This window comes from Bos indicus, chromosome 18 (genome assembly GCF_029378745.1).
Source record: "Bos indicus isolate NIAB-ARS_2022 breed Sahiwal x Tharparkar chromosome 18, NIAB-ARS_B.indTharparkar_mat_pri_1.0, whole genome shotgun sequence".
Taxonomy (NCBI): Eukaryota; Metazoa; Chordata; class Mammalia; order Artiodactyla; family Bovidae; genus Bos; species Bos indicus.
Genome location: NC_091777.1, coordinates 35,854,087 through 35,876,218, shown reverse-complemented (window position 1 = coordinate 35,876,218; position 22,132 = coordinate 35,854,087). Strand labels below are relative to the sequence as shown.

The 22,132-nt window shown below is 47.7% G+C and overlaps 1 protein-coding gene across 1 annotated transcript in view; it reads left to right on the top strand.

Annotated features, from left to right (window-relative positions):
• The window catches only part of RANBP10 (RAN binding protein 10), a 60,769-nt gene that overhangs the window by 16,075 nt on the left and 22,562 nt on the right, over positions 1–22,132 (top strand). The window contains exon 3 of the mRNA XM_019978970.2: positions 4,617–4,669. Within this exon, the coding sequence (XP_019834529.2) occupies positions 4,617–4,669 (53 nt within the window). The remainder of the gene's footprint in view (positions 1–4,616; positions 4,670–22,132) is intronic.

Below are 22,132 nucleotides of genomic sequence, written 5' to 3'. Positions count from 1 at the left end.
TGACACGAAGGCCCAGTCCCCCACTGTGTCTCCCTGGTATTGAAATGTTGCGCTGGGACAGCCCAGAGAGAGTCTGATGGCTGAGAGCCAGCAACCTCCTCAGTGTGCAGCCATCAGCTGGCTCTTGAAAATGATTTTTTCATGACTCTCAAAGTAATTTATGTTAATTGTAGAAAATCTGGAAAACTAAAGAGAAAGGAGAAGAATGCAAGCCGCCTGGAGTGTTCTCAAGACTCTCCGCATGACTGCAGTGGATCCAGTGGGCTGTTGCTTTTGTGGGAGAGTCAGCAGAGCGGGTGGGGGGCAGCACAGGCCCCGGAGGCCACCAGTCCATTCTCAAGGCTAGTCATCTTGCAGGGCCCCAGTTTACCTCTGCCGCCCCAGGGCGGACCTGGCGGTGGTCTGCAAGGGCCACTGCTGCCACCGCGCCTGCTCTGTCCTGCTCTCCGGTGGATCCCCACCCAGCTTGGCCCAAGCAGGGCCACTTGGCGCCCTCTTTTAGAGCCTGACAGAGAGGCAGAGTCACTCTTCAGGCTCACGTGTTTTTTTGCAGGAAAGGATAGAGACGAAGGTGGATGCCGACCGATGGCCTCCCTGCCAGGTAGCTTGTCGGTTGTCTCTCTATACTTACTGTGTCTAATGTGGTAGACACATGATAGTCTCCAGATGGGTTTAGCTTACTTTCAGTTGTTTTATAAGGTAAATAACTTTTCCTGCAAGCTCCTCAGATGTATCCTGCTGCTTGAAAAGAAAGCCCTGGTGGACATATGAACTGTCGGGGAGCTAAGCTCTGTCTATTCTAGTCACTGGCTTGGGGAGCGAGAGCCCATTTTGCCTCCCAGGAGACCATGGCAGCCTGTGTCTGTGAGTGTTCCTAGCATTGCCTGACCTTTTACCAAGAAGGAAGCAAATGCTCACCTCCTTTTTCCTTGGTAATTCCATGTAAAACAGGCATTCCTCTTTAGATGTCCCGAGATCCAGGCCTTCAAGGATGGCCTGCTTTCATTTACCGGATCATAGTACTCGAAGGGCCTCCAGTGGACGAACTGGACTCTAGGGTTGTAGTCATCCACCATACTATCTTTATGCCAGTACCAACACTGTTTTGATTATTGTAGCTTTCTTGTAAGTTTTGAAATAAAAAAATATGATTCTAACTTTTTTTTTTAACACCCTCATTGATTCTGTGTATTGCTTTGGATGGTATTGACATCATAACAATATTGTCTTCCAATCCATGTATGGGCAGATGTTTTTCCATTTGTGTCTTTTTATGTTTATTTATTTACTTAAATTAAAAAAATGTATTTTTCGGCCATGCCATGTGCCTGTGGGATCTTAGTTCCCCAACTAGGGATTGAACCCAGCCCCCCTGCAGCAAAAGTGCTAAGTCCTACTGGTCACTGGACTGCCAAGGAGCTCACTATTTGTGTATTTTTAAATTTCAGCAACATTTTAGGGGTTTTAGTGTATAAGCTTTTTGCCTTCTTGGCAAAGTTAATTCCTAAGTATTTTATTCTTTCGATGCTATTGTAAATGGAATTATTTTCTCTTTTCCTTTTTTGATTGTTCAGTATTAGTATGTTGAAACACAGCTGTTTTCTGTGTGTTGTTTTTATATCTGAAACTTTGCTGAATTTGTTTGTTCTAACAGTTTTTTGTGGAATGTAGAATTTTCTATGTATAGAATCATGTCATCTGTGAACAGAGATAGTTTTACCCATTCCTTTCCAATTTGGATGCCTTTTTCTTTCTTTCTCTTGTCTAATTGCTCTAGCTAGAACTTCTGATATTCTGTTGAATAGAAGTGGCGAAAGCAGGCACCTTTCCTGTTCCTGATATTAGAGGAAAAGTCTTCAGACTTTCACCATTGAATACAATATTAGCTGTGGTTTTCTCATATAAGACCTTTTATTATGTTGAGATTGTTTCCTTTTATGCCTAGTTTGAGTGTTTTTGAGAAGTAATATACCATACAGTCCGCTCACTCACAGTGTACAGTCCAGTGTTTTTTAGTGTCCTTATAGTTTTTTTTTGCCTCTTTGCTTATCTTAACCTGGTTGGATAACAGTTTTCAAGTGTATGAATACTTGCTAGAAGGCTGCATGTTTTTGAAATTTTAGGACGTCATACTTTTGGAAAGACTTAATGTCACACAGTGTTTGAAGAGTTGGGACTCATTCCCTTTGAACTCTGACTTAGCTTGACCTCATATGAACATTTCAAGTTAGGGTCCTGTGGGGCTGCTCCCTGTATCAACGACACTCACAGGGGCATGACATTCAAGTGTGGAGACCGGTCTCTTCTGGGTGCTCTACCCTTAGCTTACCTACTCAGATTCTCAAGATGACCCTGGGGTTTGTACAGAGGCTCCCAGACCATCCGCTGGTAAACACTGCCCCAGCTGTGGGGTAGCGTCTATAGGAAGGTGTTGAGGGGTAGCTGCCAGAGGTGGAAGGGGCTTCTCCTGTTGAGAGACCTAAGTAACTTGTGTTTGAGTACATGTGCCTTAGTAGTTCCCTGTTCTCTTGGGAAGTTGTGGAACCAGATCTCTGTTGCTAGTGGCCAAGCATACATTCCCTGGATGACCCTTGACCTCCCCTATTTGTAGCCCTAAGCAGTCAGGGGTCACCCAGGAAGCACATGTGCTTCAAACACATAAGCCTTCATCTTAGTGTCAGGAAAGCTGAATGTGAGGGGTGGGATCGCATGTGGTGTTGGGCTCTAAAACAGGGCAGGATTAGTGGCCTGGCATCCAAGTTAGGAAAACTCCAAACTCCTGGCTCTATTGCACTTGGCGTATGTTGATTGATGACTGCAGGGCAGTCAGGGTCATTTGCTGTTTGGTCAGAGATGGCATAAAGGGAATGGAGACCAACTCTTGGCAGCCTCTTCCATGTAAAGTCAGGAAGCTGATTATTTGGGCTGCTATTTTTCTGGGAAAATGTGCAGGTTTTAGCCTAATGGGAATCCTGCCAGCAGGCTTACACAGCTTCTGCTCTTGATGGTTGCCGAAGGTCCCCTTTTGGCAAGAAGTAGCAGGCAGTTTGAGAGTCTCAAATCCTTTGAACCATAGAAGCCTTTCTTTAAAGTGTTGTTCCTTCCCCTTTTCTCCCTTCCCTTCCCTCTCCTTTCCCCTAACCCTTGCAGGCCAGTTATTAGGGCCATGTGTTCATTGGTGTCTTTCATGGGTTCTGCCCACAAAGATGCGAAAGCTGGCTTCAGGGGAAAATGGGTAGGTTAGACCCTTCCTTTCTTCTCCTCCAACACCCATTGTTGCAGCCAGTCAGAGAAGGGCATTCAGTTTACTGCAGATGGAAGGCTCGCAGATTCTGGAGCACCATGTGGTGGGGACTCTGGTAGTGTTAGGATACTGGTCCATATGTTTCGTGGAACATGCCAGAAGAGGAAGAGAAGAGTCCAAGGTGGAGAAACGTATGTGAGGTGGTTCCTTGCACAATTACAACAGGGAGCAGTTGGAATGTAATTTCCAGCTACTTGGAAATGGTCAAAATAAGGCAACCCCATGTGATTGCTTTACAAGAAAAACATTTTTATTGTGGTAAAATACGCATCACATAAATTTTACCATTTTAATTATTTTTCAGTGAACAATTCAGTGGCATTAAGTACATTCACATTATTATGCAACCAAAAGTTACACCTTAGCCATCTTGGTTGGTGTTTTTACTGTTGTGATCTTCTCAGCCACATGTTGATGCTCATATGTGGTTAACAGCAGGCATCGTATGTGGGTTTCTAGTATTTTACACTTAGATGGTGGTGACTTGTTTCTCTAGTTTCTGAGTTCTTGGGGAAATACCTTACTGTGTCTTTGTATACTGCAACTATATAGACTAAAAAAACCTGTTCATTCTCTTCTCTGACCTTCCCTCTCACGAGTGCAACTGAGATATCTTTGACAGAGTTGCCCAGCACGGGTCCCACCTGGCTGTGGCAGCCTTGGTTGGTTAGGTTCCTGGGTGGAAGGAGTAGAGGGTGGGTCTCTGTGGCCTCACACACTGTCACCTTCAGCTTTGGATGATTAAAGAGGCCATTGGTGAATGTATGGGGCAGGGTAGTTAGTTTGGAGACCTCAAGAGAAGAAACCCTAAAAAAAAAAAAAAAGAGAAGAAACCCTGTGTAATGAGGGGTATTTATGACTCTATATGGATCCAGCTGGCTGTACTTTTTCCATGTCTTGGTTCTTGCTGAAGAGTGGCTTGTGCCTGTGGCTTAAACTTGCATTATTCTGCCAAACACTCCGTAGGATTGAACTACTTACTTTAGGTACTTCTTGGGAATAGATTCCACTGCCTTAGCTGGGAGCCAGAAGCCAAAGGACGGGAAGCAGTGATTCCAGGAAACTTTGCTCTGAAACTGAAGCCAGTGATTCCTGGTTGTAGACACTGCCTCCTGTTTTTCCAGCTGCTTAAGGCATTGAGAGATTTCCATTAGAAAATCAAAATACAAAGGTTCTCCAAGATCCACTAGTGTGTTAAAGGAGTCTCTGCCTTCATTGCTTTTCCTGTTTTTCTTTTACCAAGAAATATTTGAGAAGGGAGATGCGTAACCCATTTGTTAACCAAAATGTTTGTGTGTGTGCTTTTTCAAAGGTACATGGGAATAGGACTCTCAGCTCAAGGCGTCAACATGAACAGACTTCCTGGTGAGTCACTGGCTAAGAGAACATTTGTCCTGGTCTCTTGATCCATTCTGTGATGAGAATCATGGTGGCAGCCAGCAGGCTGGAGAGGACTTTGTTTGCTGGCTGCCTACCCGCCAAGCCAAGCCATTGGGTGGAGGATCCTAAAAGGTAGCCACTGGGCCGGGATGGCATGGGCTTCCATTCCAAAAATGAACTGGCAAGTGATTGTCGTTCATGGAATTTGAACTGTTTACAGTCAGAACCAAGCGACCTGAGCTTGCTCCCTGTGGGGATACGCCTCAGTAGCCCTCACTCCCATTGGCCTTTGCTTGACCAGTCTGGGACTCTGGCATTTTGGAGAGGAAGGCAGCCATCAACCTAGGTCCTGTTTTCACTTTACCATGTTAATGGCCAAAGCCTTAAGGGACCTCCCACGTGGAAGACAGTTGAGGCAGTATCTTAATAAATAGGATGTGCGTGACACTTCAGCTTACAGTCAGCAACCTCAGATTTATAAAGGAGCACTCTGGGCCCTGCCGGTGGGCCTCCTCAACCACCCAGGCGCCCTTTCAGTTGTTTTCTGCCCAGCAGCTCATGCCCAGGCCTGGGCTAGGCACAGTTGAGAGGACAAAAGCCTCTACCAGAAGCTAGTGGATTCTAGAAGATGGTCCCAAATTCATTTGTTGGCTTGAGTGGCCTAAGTGACAAGGTGCACACTACCCTGACTCTGTCAGGTAGGCAGGCAGAGTCCCCATGTTTTGCCCAGGCCCTCTCTGCTTTTTGTGCCTCTGACACAAAGAAGGCAGCTGGCTTTTTCCAAAGAGGGAACACCACTTAAACCTTCCAGTTTTTTTCCAATCTGTGTTTAATATCACTCAGGCTTTTTTTTCCTAATTGACTCCTTTCAAGCACTAGAAATCTTGACTTGCTCAGGATGCATTACAATTGTCAGGAATCTGACTTTTAAAAAAAATTGGCTTCAATCTGAGCAAAAGTGGCGTTTAGTATTAATCAGAATGTGTGTGGCATGTTTGGCCTCTTTGTGCAGCGTGCAGCTGTGATGTTTGTTATTCTAGCCTTGGCCGACTAGATATATCTACAGTGGTCATAGCTCTGCCTCTTTGTGAACAGGGAGCTTAGAAAGATAATTTCCCGTCAAGGGTAAACTGATTCTTAACCTTTGTCTTGCACTAAATGTGCTCTTGAACCTTTGCATGGCTTTGGTTGCAGAGAAAAGAGGCTTTTATAGGTTCATTACACAAAAATAACTACTATAATCTGTTATTGAGTGGGACTTTAAGCAATTCTGAACACTGGTTAAATGAATTTTTGTTAATCTCTGTGAAGGAATGCTGTGCAGCCATGAAAAGAATGAGGAGCCTCTTCAGGTACTGCTTTGGAGTAATCTCTGGGATGTATTATTAAGTAAAAAGTATAAGGCATAAAACAATGTATATTATATTACCAAATGTTTTTAAAAAAAGGGGGAAAATGTGCATCACTATATCTGTTTGTACATGCATAGAATATCTTTGGAAAGTTAAAGAAAAACTTAAAATATCGGCTGTCCCTCAAATCAGGGTGACTGGGAAGAGGACTGGGAAGAAAATTTTTCCCTTTTGAAGCTTTCAAATATTCTTTCTTGTGAATATGTTATCTGTTTTAAAATAAATAAATAAAATTAAAATAACCGAAAGCCCCTTCATCAAGAAGTCCTCATGCCTGTCTTTTAGCTGGTCTCGGGATGTGGTCTTTTACCATGTGCAAAGCATGGTGTTCTGGGTTCCACACATTCATCCTTCTTTAGTAAGAACCGTTTTCACATGGCCAAAGGCTTCAGGATCCAGGGAGTGGAGCATATGAGGTTAGAAGGGGTTCAAGGGATGCTGAACTGACCTGAAACTCTTGAGATGGAGCCGTGTGGAGCTGACTTAGTCTCTTTGTCTTGTTCATAAGATGGGGCTTTTGACCCCTCTGGGCTGCTTAGAGGTTAGCTGAGGGTCACATGCTTTGACATTGTAATGCAATGTTGTTGTGAAGTCAGACTCTGCCTGGGCGCTGGAGGTGACTAGGGAGAAGGGGCTTGGGGACAGTGGATAAGGTGTTAGTTCCCACACTAACACATCAGGAGGGCTAGCGCCTTGTTTACAACCTCACTGGTGCATCTGTCTTTTGGCAAGAGAAAGGAGCCTCTGTGTTCTATGCATATGGCACCTGTCTTCGTTTTCACTCTGCCTGCCAGCTCCTGAGGGTTTTCCTTCCTGCCATATCTGATCATCTCCCTGATTGTTCCGTAAGGTGGAAACTAGGAATCAGGTTGCATCTAGGTAGGGATGCACCCTAGGAATGATGGATGCCTCTGGCTTTCCTGGATGTAGGACTGGCTGAGTGGCTGGGCAGACCTAGCACAGGACAGATGTAGGGACAGAGGGGAGACACCCCCTCACTGCTCAGGAATGATGGGGGCCTGCCACTGTTCACCTCAGTGCTGTGTTTGGAAGATCGGAATCCCCTTTAGTGCTTTCCATTTTCTGGGGTCACTTTGTGTGTGTGTGTGTGTGTGTATGTGTATGTGTGTGTGTGTGTGTGTGTATGTGATGAGCATATGTTCTCCAAAACCAGAAGAATCATCATTCAAAAATGGTTATACCTGAAATTACTTGCATGTATTTTGGTGGTGAAGTGAGAGATGGAGGATGATAGTAGTTAAAACCTTCCTGCCAGATTCTTCTCATTTCTAAGAGGCCATTGGTTGAGATGAAGGCTATTTGGACCATTTAGATGTATGGTTGGTGGGAGGGGAGCGATGGTGGTGGCCTTAGCTGTGTCTAGAATTTCAGACTTTGGTGTTAACTCCAGATGAGATGTTAGAGGGGTGATGTATCTCTTGATAGATTCAGGTGTACTTAGTGGAGGGTGGTGGTAGGGATGATTATGGTTGTGCAACAGTGTGAAGCGCTGTCTCACCCTGGTTGCCTGGAAAATCCCATGGATGGCAGAGCCTGGTAGGCTGCAGTCCATGGGGTCGCTAAGAGTCAGACAGAACTGAGCGACTTCCCTTTCACTTTTCATTTTCATGCATTGGAGAAGGAAATGGCAACGCACTCCAGTGTTCTTGCCTGGAGATTCCCAGGGACAGGGGAGCCTGGTGGGCTTCCGTCTATGGGGTCGTACAGAGTCGGACACGACTGAAGCGACTTAGCAGCAGCATCAGTAGCAGCAGCAGTAGGAGTTTGCCAGTTGGTTTTGGGCAGTGATTCTATGGGGCCTGTGAGTGGGTCTCTTAAGTTGTCTGCTGTGATGGGATGGTTTCCTGGGAACAGTCAGGATGAGCTAGTTGAGGGAAGAGTCTTATTACTATGGCAAGGGGCCTAGACTTTTATGTATATAAGCAGTGGGGGCTGCAGGACTGTTGTTTTTTGTTTTTTTTTTGCAGTGTACTTGATTTACAATGGTGTGTTAGTTTCGGGTGTATAGCACAGTGAATCAGTTGTACGTACAGCCACTCTTTTTTTTTTAAGATTCTTTTCCCATATAGGCCATTACAGAGTACCGAGTAGAGTTCCCTGTGCTATACAGCAAGTTGTTTTTTTTTTTTTTAATTATTTTAATTGGAGGATAATTACTTTACAGTATTGTGGTGGTTTTTGCCGTACACCAGCATGAATCATGGAGAAGGCAATGGCACCCCACTCCAGTACTCCTGCCTGGAAAATCCCATGGATGGGGAAGCCTGGTAGGCTGCAGTCCGTGAGGTCGCTAAGAGTCGGTCATGACTGAGCGACTTCACTTTCACTTTTCACTTTCATGCCTTGGAGAAGGAAATGGCAACCCACTCCAGTGTTCTTGCCTAGAGAATCCCAGGGACAGGGGAGCCTGGTGGGCTGCCGTCTATGGGGTCGTGCAGAGTCGGACACGACTGAAGCGACTTGGCAGCAGCAGCAGCATGAATCGGCCATAAGCATACATGAGTCCCCTCCCTCCTGAACCCCCTTCCCACAGCAGGTTCTTATTATTTATCTATTATACATATAGTCGTGTACAGTAGTTAGTCCCAGTCTCCCAATTTATCCCTCCCCCGCCTTATCACCTAGTAGCCATAAGTTTGTTTTCTGTCTGTGACTTTACTTCTGTTTTGTAAATGAATTCATTTGTATCCTTTGTATTTTATTGCTTTATTCCCCGACCCCTTTTTTGGCATCCGTGTGGAATGTGGGATCTTAGTTCCCCGCTCAGGGATTGAACCTGTGTTCCCTGCATTGGGAATGCAGAGTCTTAACCACTGGACCACCAGCGAAGTCCATACTCTTTTTTTTTTTTTTTTAGATTCCATATATAAGTGGTAACATGATGTTTATCTTTCTGTGTCTAACTTACTTCACTCAGTATGACAGTCTTTTGGTTCATCTGTGGTGCTGCAAATGGCATTATTTTGTTCTTTTTTTATGGCTGAGTTGCAGGAGTGTTTTAAGCAGAGGCAAGATGCAATCAGATTTGCTAGTTCAGGAGTACCTAATTTAGAGGAGGCCTTCTAGATGGGGTCAAGGCTAGACCAGGGATCTTGAGCAGTAGGAACTGTAAGAGCTCAGGCATGCCAGGGAGCTTCAGGAGGTGGTAGATTATGGTTTAATAAAAAAAAAACCAAAAACTTCCTTTCCTTGTCCTAAAATATTGAACTGGAAACATTTCATTAGAAGTGGACAGTTAAATTTATAAATGCCTATGAGTGTATACTGAGGTAACTCAATGTATCTGGTTTATTTGAGAAGAATCCTACTAGGTCTTTGGGAGGGGTTCCTTATTTTCGTTGCTGTACATGTAGATTATTTTCTGTTTGCAAGTTTAGAATAATTTATCAGTGCCAGTTGCTCTTTGGGGACACATTTTTTGTGTCCTCTTCCTCTCTTGTTAGCTGGTTCAAGTAGCAGCTTGTTTCCAGTGGCATTGCTTTTAGTGTATTCTGCTTTGCCCATCTGGTTCTCTTAATTTATAGGAAAATGACTGTGATTACTATTATCAGAACCTAAAAACATTTTCATGATTGATCTTTTAGATTAATTGAATCCATTTTGTTAATTAGTAAAAAAGAACAATTACTGTTATCAGTCTCATTTTTCTGTGTAGTTTTAAATTGAGATATAATTAACATCCAATAAAATTCACTCCTCTGAAGTATACAATTCGATGGTTTTAGTATAGTTACAAAGTTGTGCTACCATCACTACTATCTAATTCCAGATTATTTTCACCATCCCGTATAAAAACTCCATACCCATTAATAGTCATTCCTGGATTTTCCCTCCTTCTGGCCTCTGGAAACCACTGATATACTTTCTGTCTCCATGAACTTTTCCTGTTCTGGAGATTTCATACCAACGGAATCATTATACATAATATGTGGCCTTTTGTGACTGGCTTCTTTCAGTTAGCATAATGTTTTCGAGGTTCATCTACACTGTAGTATATATCAGAGCTTCATTCCTTCCTCTGGTAGAATAATACTCTGTTGTATGGACATATCACATTTTGCTTATCCATGCATCTGTTGATGGTCATTTGGATCGTTTCTGTATTTTGGCTGTTATAATTGATGCTTTTATAAACACTTGTATACAAGCTGTTGCGCAGACATGTGTTTTTATTTCTCTTGAGTATACGTAGGTGTAGAAATGCTGGGTCATATGGTAATACTGTTTAGTCATTTGAGGAACTACCACTGATTGCCATGGTGGCTGCCCCATTTACATTCCCATTAGCCTGTGTATAAGGGTTGATTTCTCCATATCTTTGCCAACACTTGTAATTATCTGACTTTTTGATTGCTGCTGCTGCTGCTGCTAAGTCGCATCAGTCGTGTCTGACTCTGTGTGACCCAATAGACGGAAGCCCACCATGCTTCTCTGTCCCTGGGATTCTCCAGGCAAGAACACTGGAGTGGGTTGCCATTTCCTTCTCCAGTGCATGAAAATGAAAAGTGAAAGTGAAGTCACTCAGTCGTGTCCGACTCTTAGCGGCCCCGTGGACTATAGCCTACCAGGCTCCTCCGTCCATGGGATTTTCCAGGCAAGAGTACTGGAGTGGGGTTCCATTGCCTTGTCCAGACTTTTTGATTACAGCCACCCTATTGGGTATGAGGCTTCCCAGGTGGTGCTCATGGTAAAGAATGCCTGCCAGTGCAGGAGACACAAGAAACTTGGGTTTGATCCCTGAGTCGAGAAGATCCCCTGGAGTAGGAAACGGCAACCCCACTCCAGTATTCTTGCCTGGAAAATTACATGGACAGAGAAGCCTGGCGGGCTACAGTCCATGGAGTTGCAAAGAGTCAGACACGACTGGGCCATTTACAAACAGCAGCCCCAGTGGGTATGAAGTGGTGTCTCATTGTGCTTTTCATTTCATTTCCCTGACTAGTAATATCAAGCCTCTCTTCGTGTGCTTAGTGACCATTTATCTATCTTCCTTGGAGAAACATCTATTAAATATCTTCTGCTTTTTTTTTTTTTTTTTGCCACACAATGTGACTTGACTGTTTTTAAGTTGGGTTATTAATCTTTTTATTATTGAGTTGTAAGAGTTCTTTATATGTTCAGGATATAAGTTTCTTGTCAGTGACATGATTTGCCATTTTTTCCCCTTATTTAGGTTGTCTTTTTTTTTTTTCTTTTTTCATATTCTTTCTTATTATGATTTATTATAAGATATTAAATATAAATCCTTGTGCTATACAGTAGGACCGTGTTTATTTTATATGTAGTAGTTTGTATTTCCTAGTCCCAAAGTCCTAATTTATCCCTTCCCTTATCCCTCCTTTCCCCTTTGGTAATTGAAAGTTTGTTCTTTATGTCTGTGAATCTGTTTCTATTTTGTAAATAAACTCATTTGTATCATATTTTAGATTCCACATTTAGGTCATGTCATATGATGTTTGTCTTTCTGACTTCACTTAGCATGATGATCTCATGCTGCAAATGGCATTATTTTGTTCTTTTTCATGGCTGAGTAGTAGTCCTGTGTGTGTGTGTGTGTGTGTGTGTGTGTGTGTGTGTGTGCACGCACATGCGCGCACACTAGACTGTCTTTTCTTTTATTCTTTTATATTTATTTTTATTGGTCTGGCTGCCCCAGGTCTTCCTTGCAGCATGTGGGATCCAGCCTATGAAGTCTTAGTTGAGGCATGTGGGATCCAGTTCCCTGACCAGGGATCGAACCCAGGCCCCCTGCATTGGGAGCGTGGAGTCTCAGCCTTTAGACCACCATGGGAGTCTCTTTCATTCTTTTCTTTTGTCTGGACTGTGCAGCATGTGGGATCTCTTTTCCCAGACCAGGGATCAAACCTAGGCCATTGCAGTGAAAGCACTTACCATGAGTTCTAACCACTGGATTTCCAGGGCATTCCCATCTGGGTCTTATTCTTGATTAGAACTTATAATAGCTGGGTGACGTGGGTATGGAGACGGTGGAGGCAATTTTCTCCTTCGTTGAGGGACCCAGCAGACTCTCTGTGGCCCCTGAATGGTTGATGGTGCTTTGCCAGGTCCTGAAAGTTTAATGAAGGGGCAGCTGAAGGGCCCTCCAGGCAAGAGTGTACAACTCACTCCTTTCTCCACTCTGAGCAGATTGCACTTCCAGAATCCTTAGCGTTTTGCTTAAGGTCTAGTAGACAGTGAACCTGCTTGCCCCAGAGTGAGGTTTATCTTCCTGCAAAACGCAGATCCTCATGTGTTCCCAGTCTCTGTTGACAGTCACTGTCCACCCTGGCCCCTAAGTAGGATCCTTCCTCCTTTTCCCTCATCCCATGGTTCTACTGCTCTTGAGCATCTCTTTAATCTGTCCTTCCTCTCTATTCTTCCTCCACTGCACCTCCAGCCTCTATAGCTTCTCCACTGGGCTGTTTTCATGGCCTCCTGATTAATCTCTCTGCCTTGGGCCTCTGTTCTCTGTTCCCCTTGTACACTCTGTCCCTTGCCTGCTTTGGACCTCTGACACCCCCCTCTTTCCATCAGACACAGGTGTTGTGGGCCCTGCTCACCTCTTTCTGCTGCCTTTACCCTCCACACACGCTGCATACCAGCAGGTCTGTGTGGGACCCCAAACACCCTGCAAACATTTCCTTCTCTGCCCCTTGGCTGATGTCCTCCTTGCCCTGGAGGTGTCCTCCTTGCTTGTGAGCTTTCGTGCAGTCTTCCCGATCCCTTCAGCCCTAATTGCATCTCTGGTGACACCACCTTGCTCCATGTGATTCCTTCCCATTTTCCCAGTATCCTTTCTGGATTGTGAACTCCTTGGGACTGGGTCACATCTTTTTATAGCAGCTTTCCCAGAGTGAGACAGATGTCCTTAGGCTGTGGGAGCAGGCCATTTCTGAATCTCCCTGGGCTTTGCCTCAATGCACTGGCGCAGTAAGCCAAGTGTGGTTCTGGAACCATTGTTGAGTCAAGTCCCCCTGGCCTGCAGCCTGTCTTGGGCTAGAAGCCTTCATCTGGAGCTCAGCCTCCCTGCACTGCCCTGTCGTGGCACTGATTGTGCATGGGGGTTGACTGTCTACCCTTTCCTGTGTGTCGGGGCTCAGTATGGTTGAACCAGCTACTGGCTCTCTTTTGCTCATGTGAGGAAGCCAACCCTCGGGTTGTGGTTGGCTTCTGGATCAGTGTAGCTCAATGGCTGAGAACATGACTCCGGAGTCATGCTGTATTTGTATCCTGGCAGCTGTGTTTCCTGGAGCAAGTCACCTAACTGCTCTGGGTCTCAGTTTCCTCATATGTAAATGGGACGTGATACTAGTACTTAACTCATATATGGGATGATTATGGGGATTGAGTGCTTAAAGTGCTTAGAACAGTGCCTGACACAGGAAAAGGGGATTCACAAGTGTTAGCTTATTGTTATCGATTTTTTTCCTGTCTGAGGAAGAAAGTACGTATACATTTAAAATTCTTTAATGGGTGTTTGTGCATCAGAGTGGAGTTAGGTGTACTCTAAACGACATTTTCTCTCCAGTGTTGTGTTTTCTGTATTTAAGTAGATATGTTTAGTGCATTAGCTGGAGTTGAATTATAGAGAATGAAGATGGATAGCAACCAAAGTCAGGATGTTGATGTTTTCAGTGTTTTCTTACAGGTTTTCCTGTACTAGCTCAGGGAGGACATGTTTGCCTCTGAGGCTGTCGGGGGGTAGAGGGTAGCCACCCTGGGGTCTCATTTGGCCCTGGGAGCAGGTGGTAAACAGAGAGCGCCTCTCGAATGAGGCCTGGTGTTCAGTCTTTTCCCAGGAACATATGGGCATGTTGTAGCTTGTATAGTCAAAGGTTTCTGATGGAAGATGTCGAAGTTTTGATGTTTATCTTTTGTAAGGTGTTTTTGGCCTCCTTAAGTGTGAACCAAGGAACAGGTGTGGCCAAAAAAAGACTCTCAGAACTCTTGGCTAAATGGTTTTGAAGCCAGTCAGGATGGTCTGTGGGCAGGTGAGTGTACCTGTGGCCCCACCCTTCCGTTGTTGAGCTGGCAGCAGAGCATGTGGGCTGGGATCCCTGGGTTGGAGAAGCAGGAAGAAAGTCAGGGGCGTGGGTAGAGGGGATTTGGGCTCCTCCCAGGCTCAGGTGCTTTGAAGGAGGCTAGGCTAGGACAGATCTTCCTTCTGTGTCTCGTACCTCAGACAGGGCCGGGGAGACTAGGCTGTGTTACTAGGCAGCCTCGTCTGCAGCAAGCTGGACAACTAATCATTTCCTCCTTGCCGTTTCTGTGGAGGAGGCAGATGTTCTCTTGGGGTAGCATCTATTACCTTCATCATTACAATCCCTCAAAGGAGAGCCCAGGCCCACTGGGGCATCCTTTCCTTGAAATGTTGGAAAAGAAGCAACTGGAAGAACCGCAGCTGGGAGTTGGGGATGGGGGTGTATCTCCTGAAGCAGGTGGTACCTGGCAGCCAGGACTTGGTGGGGGTGAGAGGAGAGGGCGTAGTGCAAGAGGAGGGGGGTGGCGGAGGGACTGTCTGCTTGTTCCACACTATCCTCGGGTTCCAGTGAGCATCTTTTCCTCTCCCTGGAGCTGACCTTACTACGCCCATTCCTTACTCAGAGTGGGCTATCAGTGGGCTATCAGAGTGGGCTATCTAAGCACACCCCTGGGAGTGTTTCGTCCCTGCTTCTCCTGGGCGGGACACCTTCTGCACACCGCTGATATTTCATATCTGCGTGTGCCATGGGAAAGCAGCAGCAGATAGCAGAGATCAGGACAGACCAATGAGGGTCCATGTCAGGTTCCTGAGGGCAGGTGCTAGGGTACAGCAACAAATAACAGAGTGCTGGACATCCTTCCTCTCTGTGCTCCTGAAGATACACAGGGGAAGGTGTCTGCTCAGAGCAGGTAGCAATAGCAAGTGGCTTTGTGCAGGTGGCACAGAGGTGGGTTTTCAGTAGGCTATAAATGCTGTTTGTCTGTACCCACCACATGGGGGGCTCCTTCTGTCTCCCTCCATGTGGGCTGAGATCCTTGTTCCCCACAGCTCATGAGCCCCCTTCGGATTCACCATTGATAACCACCTGTCTTTGGAGCATGTTTTACCCCAGGATCTGCATTATTTCCCAGGGGTCTGCCCTGGGGCTGCTCAGTCCCTTCCGTGGGGAAGTCATACATCTCTCCCACTGGGTGGGTTGAATCATCAGGGTGCCCCTGGGCATCTGGGATACCCCTCCTAATGCCAGCAACGCCCCTGGGAACAGGCCTCAAGAACCTGGGCTTGATGGTAGACACCATGCAAGCCTCCCCAGCGAGTATCCCTTGAGGCTGGTGAAGCGAAGAAGCTGGAGGGTGCTGGTCCTGTGTTCATGCCTCTGGGTGCTTCGAGGCAGCCTGGCCTGGGGAAGGAGGACAGCCAGGGGGGCCCCCTGAAGCCACTGGAGTAGCTCCCAGGACCAGGGCTGTGGGAAGATAGGTTGGGGTTTCTGTGCTGGGTGTGTCTCGTCCCCTTGCTGCCTTTCTTATTCTGTTCCGTCTTTGAGGTATCCTTGGGAAATGACCCCGGCGGGAGTGGAGGGAGAGAAACCTAGGGACCTTGGAGCTCTGGCAATAGCTTCCACTGGGCGGTCCAGGCAGAGGGTGGTCTAAACTCCTGGTGGTTCACTGGAGTTAATGGTGTTGGTGCCGCAGGGCCTTCCTCAGTCCCTCCTGTGGAGCTTGTTCTGTGTCAGAGCCCTCTGTTTCCCTGCAGCCCTTGCCTGGGCCGGCGATGCCCTTGGCCCCGCGGCCAGTTAAACCCATGGTCCTTTTGCATGGGCCTTTCTTCCCTCAACTAAGTAACAAGTAAGTTATTCCTGGGCCTGGGGATTTCTAGTCTACAGTGCCCTGCTCTTCTTCCAGATACTAGCTGCCACCTCTCTGTAGCACAGAAGTAAAAATTCTGGATTGAAGGCTGTGTTTTTCAGGGCAAGTTAAGTCCTTTGAGACAAAAGGTTTCATCAACAGCAGAAGAGCCAGTTCTGAAACCTGAGTTTGTCAGTCTCTGAAAACAGAGATTATCAAGTGTCGTCTATCGTGGCTGGAGACCGGGGCCACATGAGGGAAGAGCTGAGTGGGACCAGTTACTGGTCAACCTCTTGCTGCCTCCTTAGCACTGGGTCGAAGAAGTCTGGATGTAGGGCTCCTGGAAGTAGTACAGTGTCACACTGGGCCTTCTTTGGGGAAGGCTTTTACCCATGCCCACTTCTCAGGATCTGGCAGCAGGTGCAGGACGTCACAGGCGCTTACTTTACCACGGGTCATCTGTCCAGTGACTTTGCCCAGATGTTTGGGAGGAGCTTAGTGGCAAGAAGGGCAAGCCAAACCCAACCCCAGAGGAGAGATACCAAGGCCAGGGAGCTGAGGTTGCGCCTCAGCTTAGGGGGAGACGGTCACCCCTTTCCTTAGCCTGATTCAGCATGGATGAGAGACCTGGCTTGTCCTCTGGGAGCCTGAGGTGTGGGCAGGTAGCCCTGCCAAATGTTCCCCATGCCACTTGAGCCATGTCCTGTCTAGACCCACCTATCCTGGCTGTCCCTGCACCTCTCCTGGTGATTGGGTATCTGTTTCTGAGGGTAGATACGACCCATGGAAGGCCCGTTCACATGCAGGTGCTGGCTGCATAGTCACTCAGCCTGCCCAGGGCTTCAGCTGACACCTAGATCTACCTCAGTGGAGGGCCTGGGTGCCCCTACGAGGACAGACTCCTAGAGTCACAGCTGTCTGCAGAGACAGCCTTTCCTCCTGCCTGCTTTGCCTTGGTCTTCGTGTTGAGCCACCGTAAAGACAAGACCCTCCAGGGCCCCTCTGGCCCCTTTAGTCTGGAGCTGTCAGAGTCATCACCTGAGGCTTGTGTTGGTCCTGTTCTTGATGTTAAGGTTCCTAGAGCTTGGGGTAACAGTCTTGTGAGCACTGTGATGAGGCTTCTCTGATGCTACCCTCACAGAGTTTGCTGAATGAGAAAATCTCTTTCGCTTTCCCATTATCCGTTGTTGACCTGCTCCAGGCTACGGGCCCCATCAGATTTTTTAAGATATTTGAGGTTATCGGAAGAACAATTATCTGATGGATTTCCGGGGATGGCTGACCCTGAGTGAGTGACCATGCTTGAGAAGCAGCTCTGCCAGGGGATCTCCTAAGACATTTGTGCTCCCCCCACAGCAACCCCAGGTTTCAGAAGCACCCTGGCCAAGCCAGCCCAGCGCCTTCCCTCGGTAGCCAACCCTACGAGTAGCATGGCCAAGTGCTCTGAGGGCCAGGTGACCTACCCAGGAAGCCGGGGACCAGTAAGAGTGGAGCCGGCCTGGTGCTGCCTTGGTGGGCTGTGAGTTAGGAAAGCTGGCTCCATTTCTGCTCACTCCCTCAAGGCAGGAGAAAGAGGAAGTGTGAAGTGCCCAGGCTTGACCAGGGAGCTGGTGGTAAAGAGAGAGGGGGCAGGGAAGCTTGCCAGGGAGTGCCTCCTGCAGGCTGGTTTTCCATGTCCATTGTCAACCCAGAAAGGGTTCAGCCAGGGGAACTCAGAGGGCTAAGAAGTGACAGAATTGGGATTCAGACCCAAGGCTTCCTGATCTCAAAGTCCAGTGATGATCAGGATCTGTTTGTTGGGGAGAGAGGGCTGATTTGGTGCCCTAGGGGCTATCGCTCAGGCTGGTTTATGAGGTCTGGGCTGGAGCCTGTGTGTTGGTCATTTGTGGGCCAGGACTAGAGTCTGGTAGGCAGGCACAGCACCAGCCCCACTCCCCACTTCGGTGCTAATGTGGTGATGATGTGGAAATCTCTCCATGCAGCAGAAGGCGTCCCCTCCCTTCCTAGTTCCCCTGGGATTGAGCCCTCGACATATCCTGGCAGATGGGAGTGGCAGGCGGAGGGGCTCTTGGAGCAGTCACGCTGGAGTTCCTGGCACCCCTAGAGGGAGTTGCCCACCTCGAGGTCACTGTAACCAGGGATGGCATCTGGGAGTGCCGAGATGATGAGCCTTGTCCTCAGCCACCCCCGTACCTCTCTGATTGGGAATTCCCCTCCGGTAATGATGGAGAGGGAAGTGGGTGGTGCCAGAGCATCAGAATGGGACGCTTGGGGCCTTGTGCCTTCTGGCCTGAATGTGGCGTGGCTTCTCCTTGCATCACCGGCATCTGGTAGGTGTCTGACGTGGCAGGGATAGGCTTTTCTGTGTGGGTGCCAGCCTGGCGACCCATCCATTCTCTGTGGGAGGGACAGAGTTCTTTCCTTTTGGAGAGGGAAGAATGGTTAGTTGGGTGGCACTCACTGTCACAGTGCTGTCCCTATTGTGCAGCACCAGCATTCGTCGTCCCCAAGCCCCTGGAGCTGTTTCCCTGAAGGGCAGTTGAGCTCCCTCATTCTCTTCTGGCCCTCACAGCCTGCTATCCTCTGAGACAGCTGGCTCTAGCCCTGTGGTGAGGGTGATAACCCTCATTCCTGGTCTCATCACCCCAGCCTCACACCAGGCCCACCCAGGGAGGGGTGACTGCCAGGGTCCACACTTAGAAAGTGGCTGACTTTGGCTCCGGGGCAGGAATGGGGGGTGGGGGGAGGTCTGTCCCGGAGCTGAGGTTGATAGGGCTGCAGGGGAGACTCACCTAGGCAGAGGTCAGGAAAAGACCATGGTTGCTAGACCCTCCTAATGGGAAGGAGGACTAAGAACTATGGATTCTTCCAGAGCTGGCAGGGACACTTATATCAGCTGCCCTCCTTCAGAGGTGAGGAAGCTGAAACCCAGAAAAGTTAAAGGACTTTCCCAGGGGATGAGCCAGGTCTGCAGCCTCTTTGGGGGGTCCAGAAGTGGCTTTACCATTAATGTATACAAATAGGGGCATGATGCAGGCAGATTGCTCTAATTACTTAGCTTTTCTTAAAAAGAAAAGTCGCAATAACCAAACTCTTGGTAGAGCCCAGCATGGCCCCTGGGTGGTGTGTCAGTCAGCATGGTCTGACCCCAGGGACTTGTGCTTCAGGAGTCCTGCCAGCCCTCAACCCATTTCCCTTTCCATTTCAACAGATATTTCTTGAGCACCTACTGTGGGCCACGTGTTAGGCAACGTAAAGATGCTTGGATGTGGCCCCTTTAGTCAGAGAACTTTGTTTCCAGGATGAGAATCCCATCTCTCACCAGCTGGGTCAGCCAGCCCTCAAGCAGGGCAAGGAGAGGTGCAAAGTCTTGGGGACTCAAATGCCATCTGGGATTTAGTCTTTCAGGCTCTCTGCCTGTCTTTTGTCTGCTTTCTGCTTATTAGATTTAGTCTGTCAAACTGGCTTTCTACATGAGGTTGGAACAATGGCAGCACAGGGCTTTGAGGCCTACTCTCCTCCCAGCTTCCTTGTACAGAAATTCCAGAAAGATCTCCTTCTAGTCCAGCTTGGGTCAGGGAGGAGGCTCCCTAGGATTAGCATTCCCCACTGGAGCCCTAGGGTTGACACAGGGGAGGAGCTACCTCTTGAGAAAAGGAGTGCTATCCCCCAGTGAAGGGGGCTGGCAGACATATCCTGGCACTCCTTGTTCCCCGATCCTGCTGTTTGTTCCCACAGCCTTGGGGGCTGGGTGCCAGCAGCATGGTGCCCAGTCTGCTGGTGCCCAGTCCCTTCGTAAAAGTTGACAGAACCCAGCCAGTCACCTACAGGGAGTAGCGCTGGTCAGGTGGCTGAGCCTAGGCTCCAGAAACCTGGGGTTCCCTGCAGTTTGTGCTGATGGAGCCCAGTCTGGTCTTCAGAGCATCTTCCTCTTCCCTGTGATTGGATCGGGGACCATCCCAGGAAGGAGGAGGCTTCACCTTCACTCTCGTGGGTACCTGCTTGGAGCCTACTTGAAAGTCTCTCAGAAAAGAAGAGACCAGAGGCCCTCCCTAGCAGTTCAGTGGGTGGCTAAGACTCCATGCTTCCACTGAGGGGGGCGGGTGTGGGTTCCATCCCCAGTTGCAGAACTAAAGGTCCCACATGCTGCATCATACAGCGGCCCCCCCCACCCCCCCGCCAAAAAAAGGAAGATAGGAGATCCAAGCCTCTGAGAGTATAATCTATAAGACCATAGGCCTTTGTGGAGCCTCTCAGTGCCTCAGTTTCCTCAGCCTTCAGATGGGGATTACCATACTTTATGATTGGTTTGGACTCTTGGAGTGTTCTTGTAAGTAGATACCTAGGGCCCTTTGACAATGATGTTTAATTGCTCCCCCTGATTTTGTAGAGAAGGGAACCAAGGTCTGAGAAGGTGAGTGATGGCCCGGGGTCTGCCACCTGAGAAGGGACAGTGCTGTGTGCGAGAGCAGACCGCAGAGGCCCTTCAGGCCACATGAGCTACCCTGGCATCCAGGACAGCAGTGTCTCTTTCTAACAGAGGCCAGATCCCCTCTCCTTAGTACCTTAGCCTGAGACTGACAGCAAAAACCAGAGTCACTGCAGAACGTGTAACAGCATTTAGGCCTTGGCCTCACAGTTTTTCTTCTGTCTGCCCGATACCTCAAGAATGGCCTTGTAGTACCAGCTTCTGTTGTGTGTGTGTGTGTGTGTGTGTCTGTATGTGTGTCTGCGTGTGTGCAGTCCAGCTTCTGTCTGGTGTGTGTGTGTGTGTATGTGTGCGCACGTGCAATCCTGATCCAGGGATTGAACCCATGTCTCTTACGTCTCCTGCACTGGCACGCAGGTTCTTCACCACTAGCACTTCCTGGGGAGCCCTTCTGTTTGCTGCACAGCTTCTCAAGCCCTAGGGGGAAGGTCCATTGAGGGTGGGGGTGACTGAGTCCATTTCGAGTGACTTTGTGCCCTTTAACATGTCCTCATCTATTTGGGCCTCTGGTACTTTTCTCTTGTGTTTGTTCTGCCCTTTCTAGTCCTTGACTAGCCTGAATTTTTCTCTCAAAGGAAAACAGAAAGCCATTGTATGAGGATAGCGCACAGGAAAATCCTCCAGTGACTTCACTTTAAGTTTTCTGTCCACACCACTGTTTGTTTAGTGAGTGTTCCCCATGGCAACCTTACCACATCTGGGACGAGTGACAGTCATCTCACCTGCCTTGTATTGCCACCCAGCTGCTTTGATGTCTAATAAGACGTGTCAAATTTAACGTGTCCTGAAGATCTCTTCCTTCTGTCCATCTTCTCCATCTTTTAGTGAGTGGTACCACCATCCACCCATTTGCCCAGAACAGAAACCTGGGAGTCGTCTTCACTTCCCCTCACGCTGTCAGCGCCCACATTCAGCAAACCCTGTTGACTCCACTCCCAGTCTTTCCTCAGTCTCACTCAGCTCCAGCCCTCCTGGGTGCCTTTCTGTTTCTCAGACATGCTGAACTCATTCCTCTTACCTCGAAAGTTCTTCCTTCTGATAGTCTCGTCAAGCTGACCTCTGCTCAGGGGTCACTCCTCATCCCCACTCCCACTTCCAGCTTATCGTCTGGCTCAGTTTTTTTCAGAGCATTTTTTTTCTACCAGGTGTTTTCTTGTTTGCTCGTTGATTTACTTAGATGTATCTTCTCTGCTCCTTTCACACCACCCACCACCCTTATTTGTCAGTTCCATGGAGCAGGCCTCTCTTAACTAAGTGATAACAGTTAGATGATGTTTGTTCTTTCCAGAAGATGGAAAAGTAGCACAGTGGTCTTAAACCAAACTGCTGCTGCTGCAGCCACTGTTACTAAATGAGCCATATACTCATATTCTGTTTTTAACCCAAGTTAAAAACCCTTTCCCATGCATTCATACACATCTTACACACACACAGACACACACACATGCAAGCTCTTAATGGTGTTTGGAAAAAATATTGGCTATGAAATGATAGCTTCTATTGAAGATACATTACAGCCCTGTGATCTTCTTTGAAAAGCTTTTAACTTCATAGCGCTTTGAAGAGCAGGAGACAAGTAGCTGAGGTGTTGCTTCTCTGCACTGATAATTCCAAACGCTCAGAAACTTCTGTAGCCGTGAGTGAGTGAGTGAGTGAAGGCGCTCAGTCGTGTCTGACTCTTTGCGACCCCATGGACTG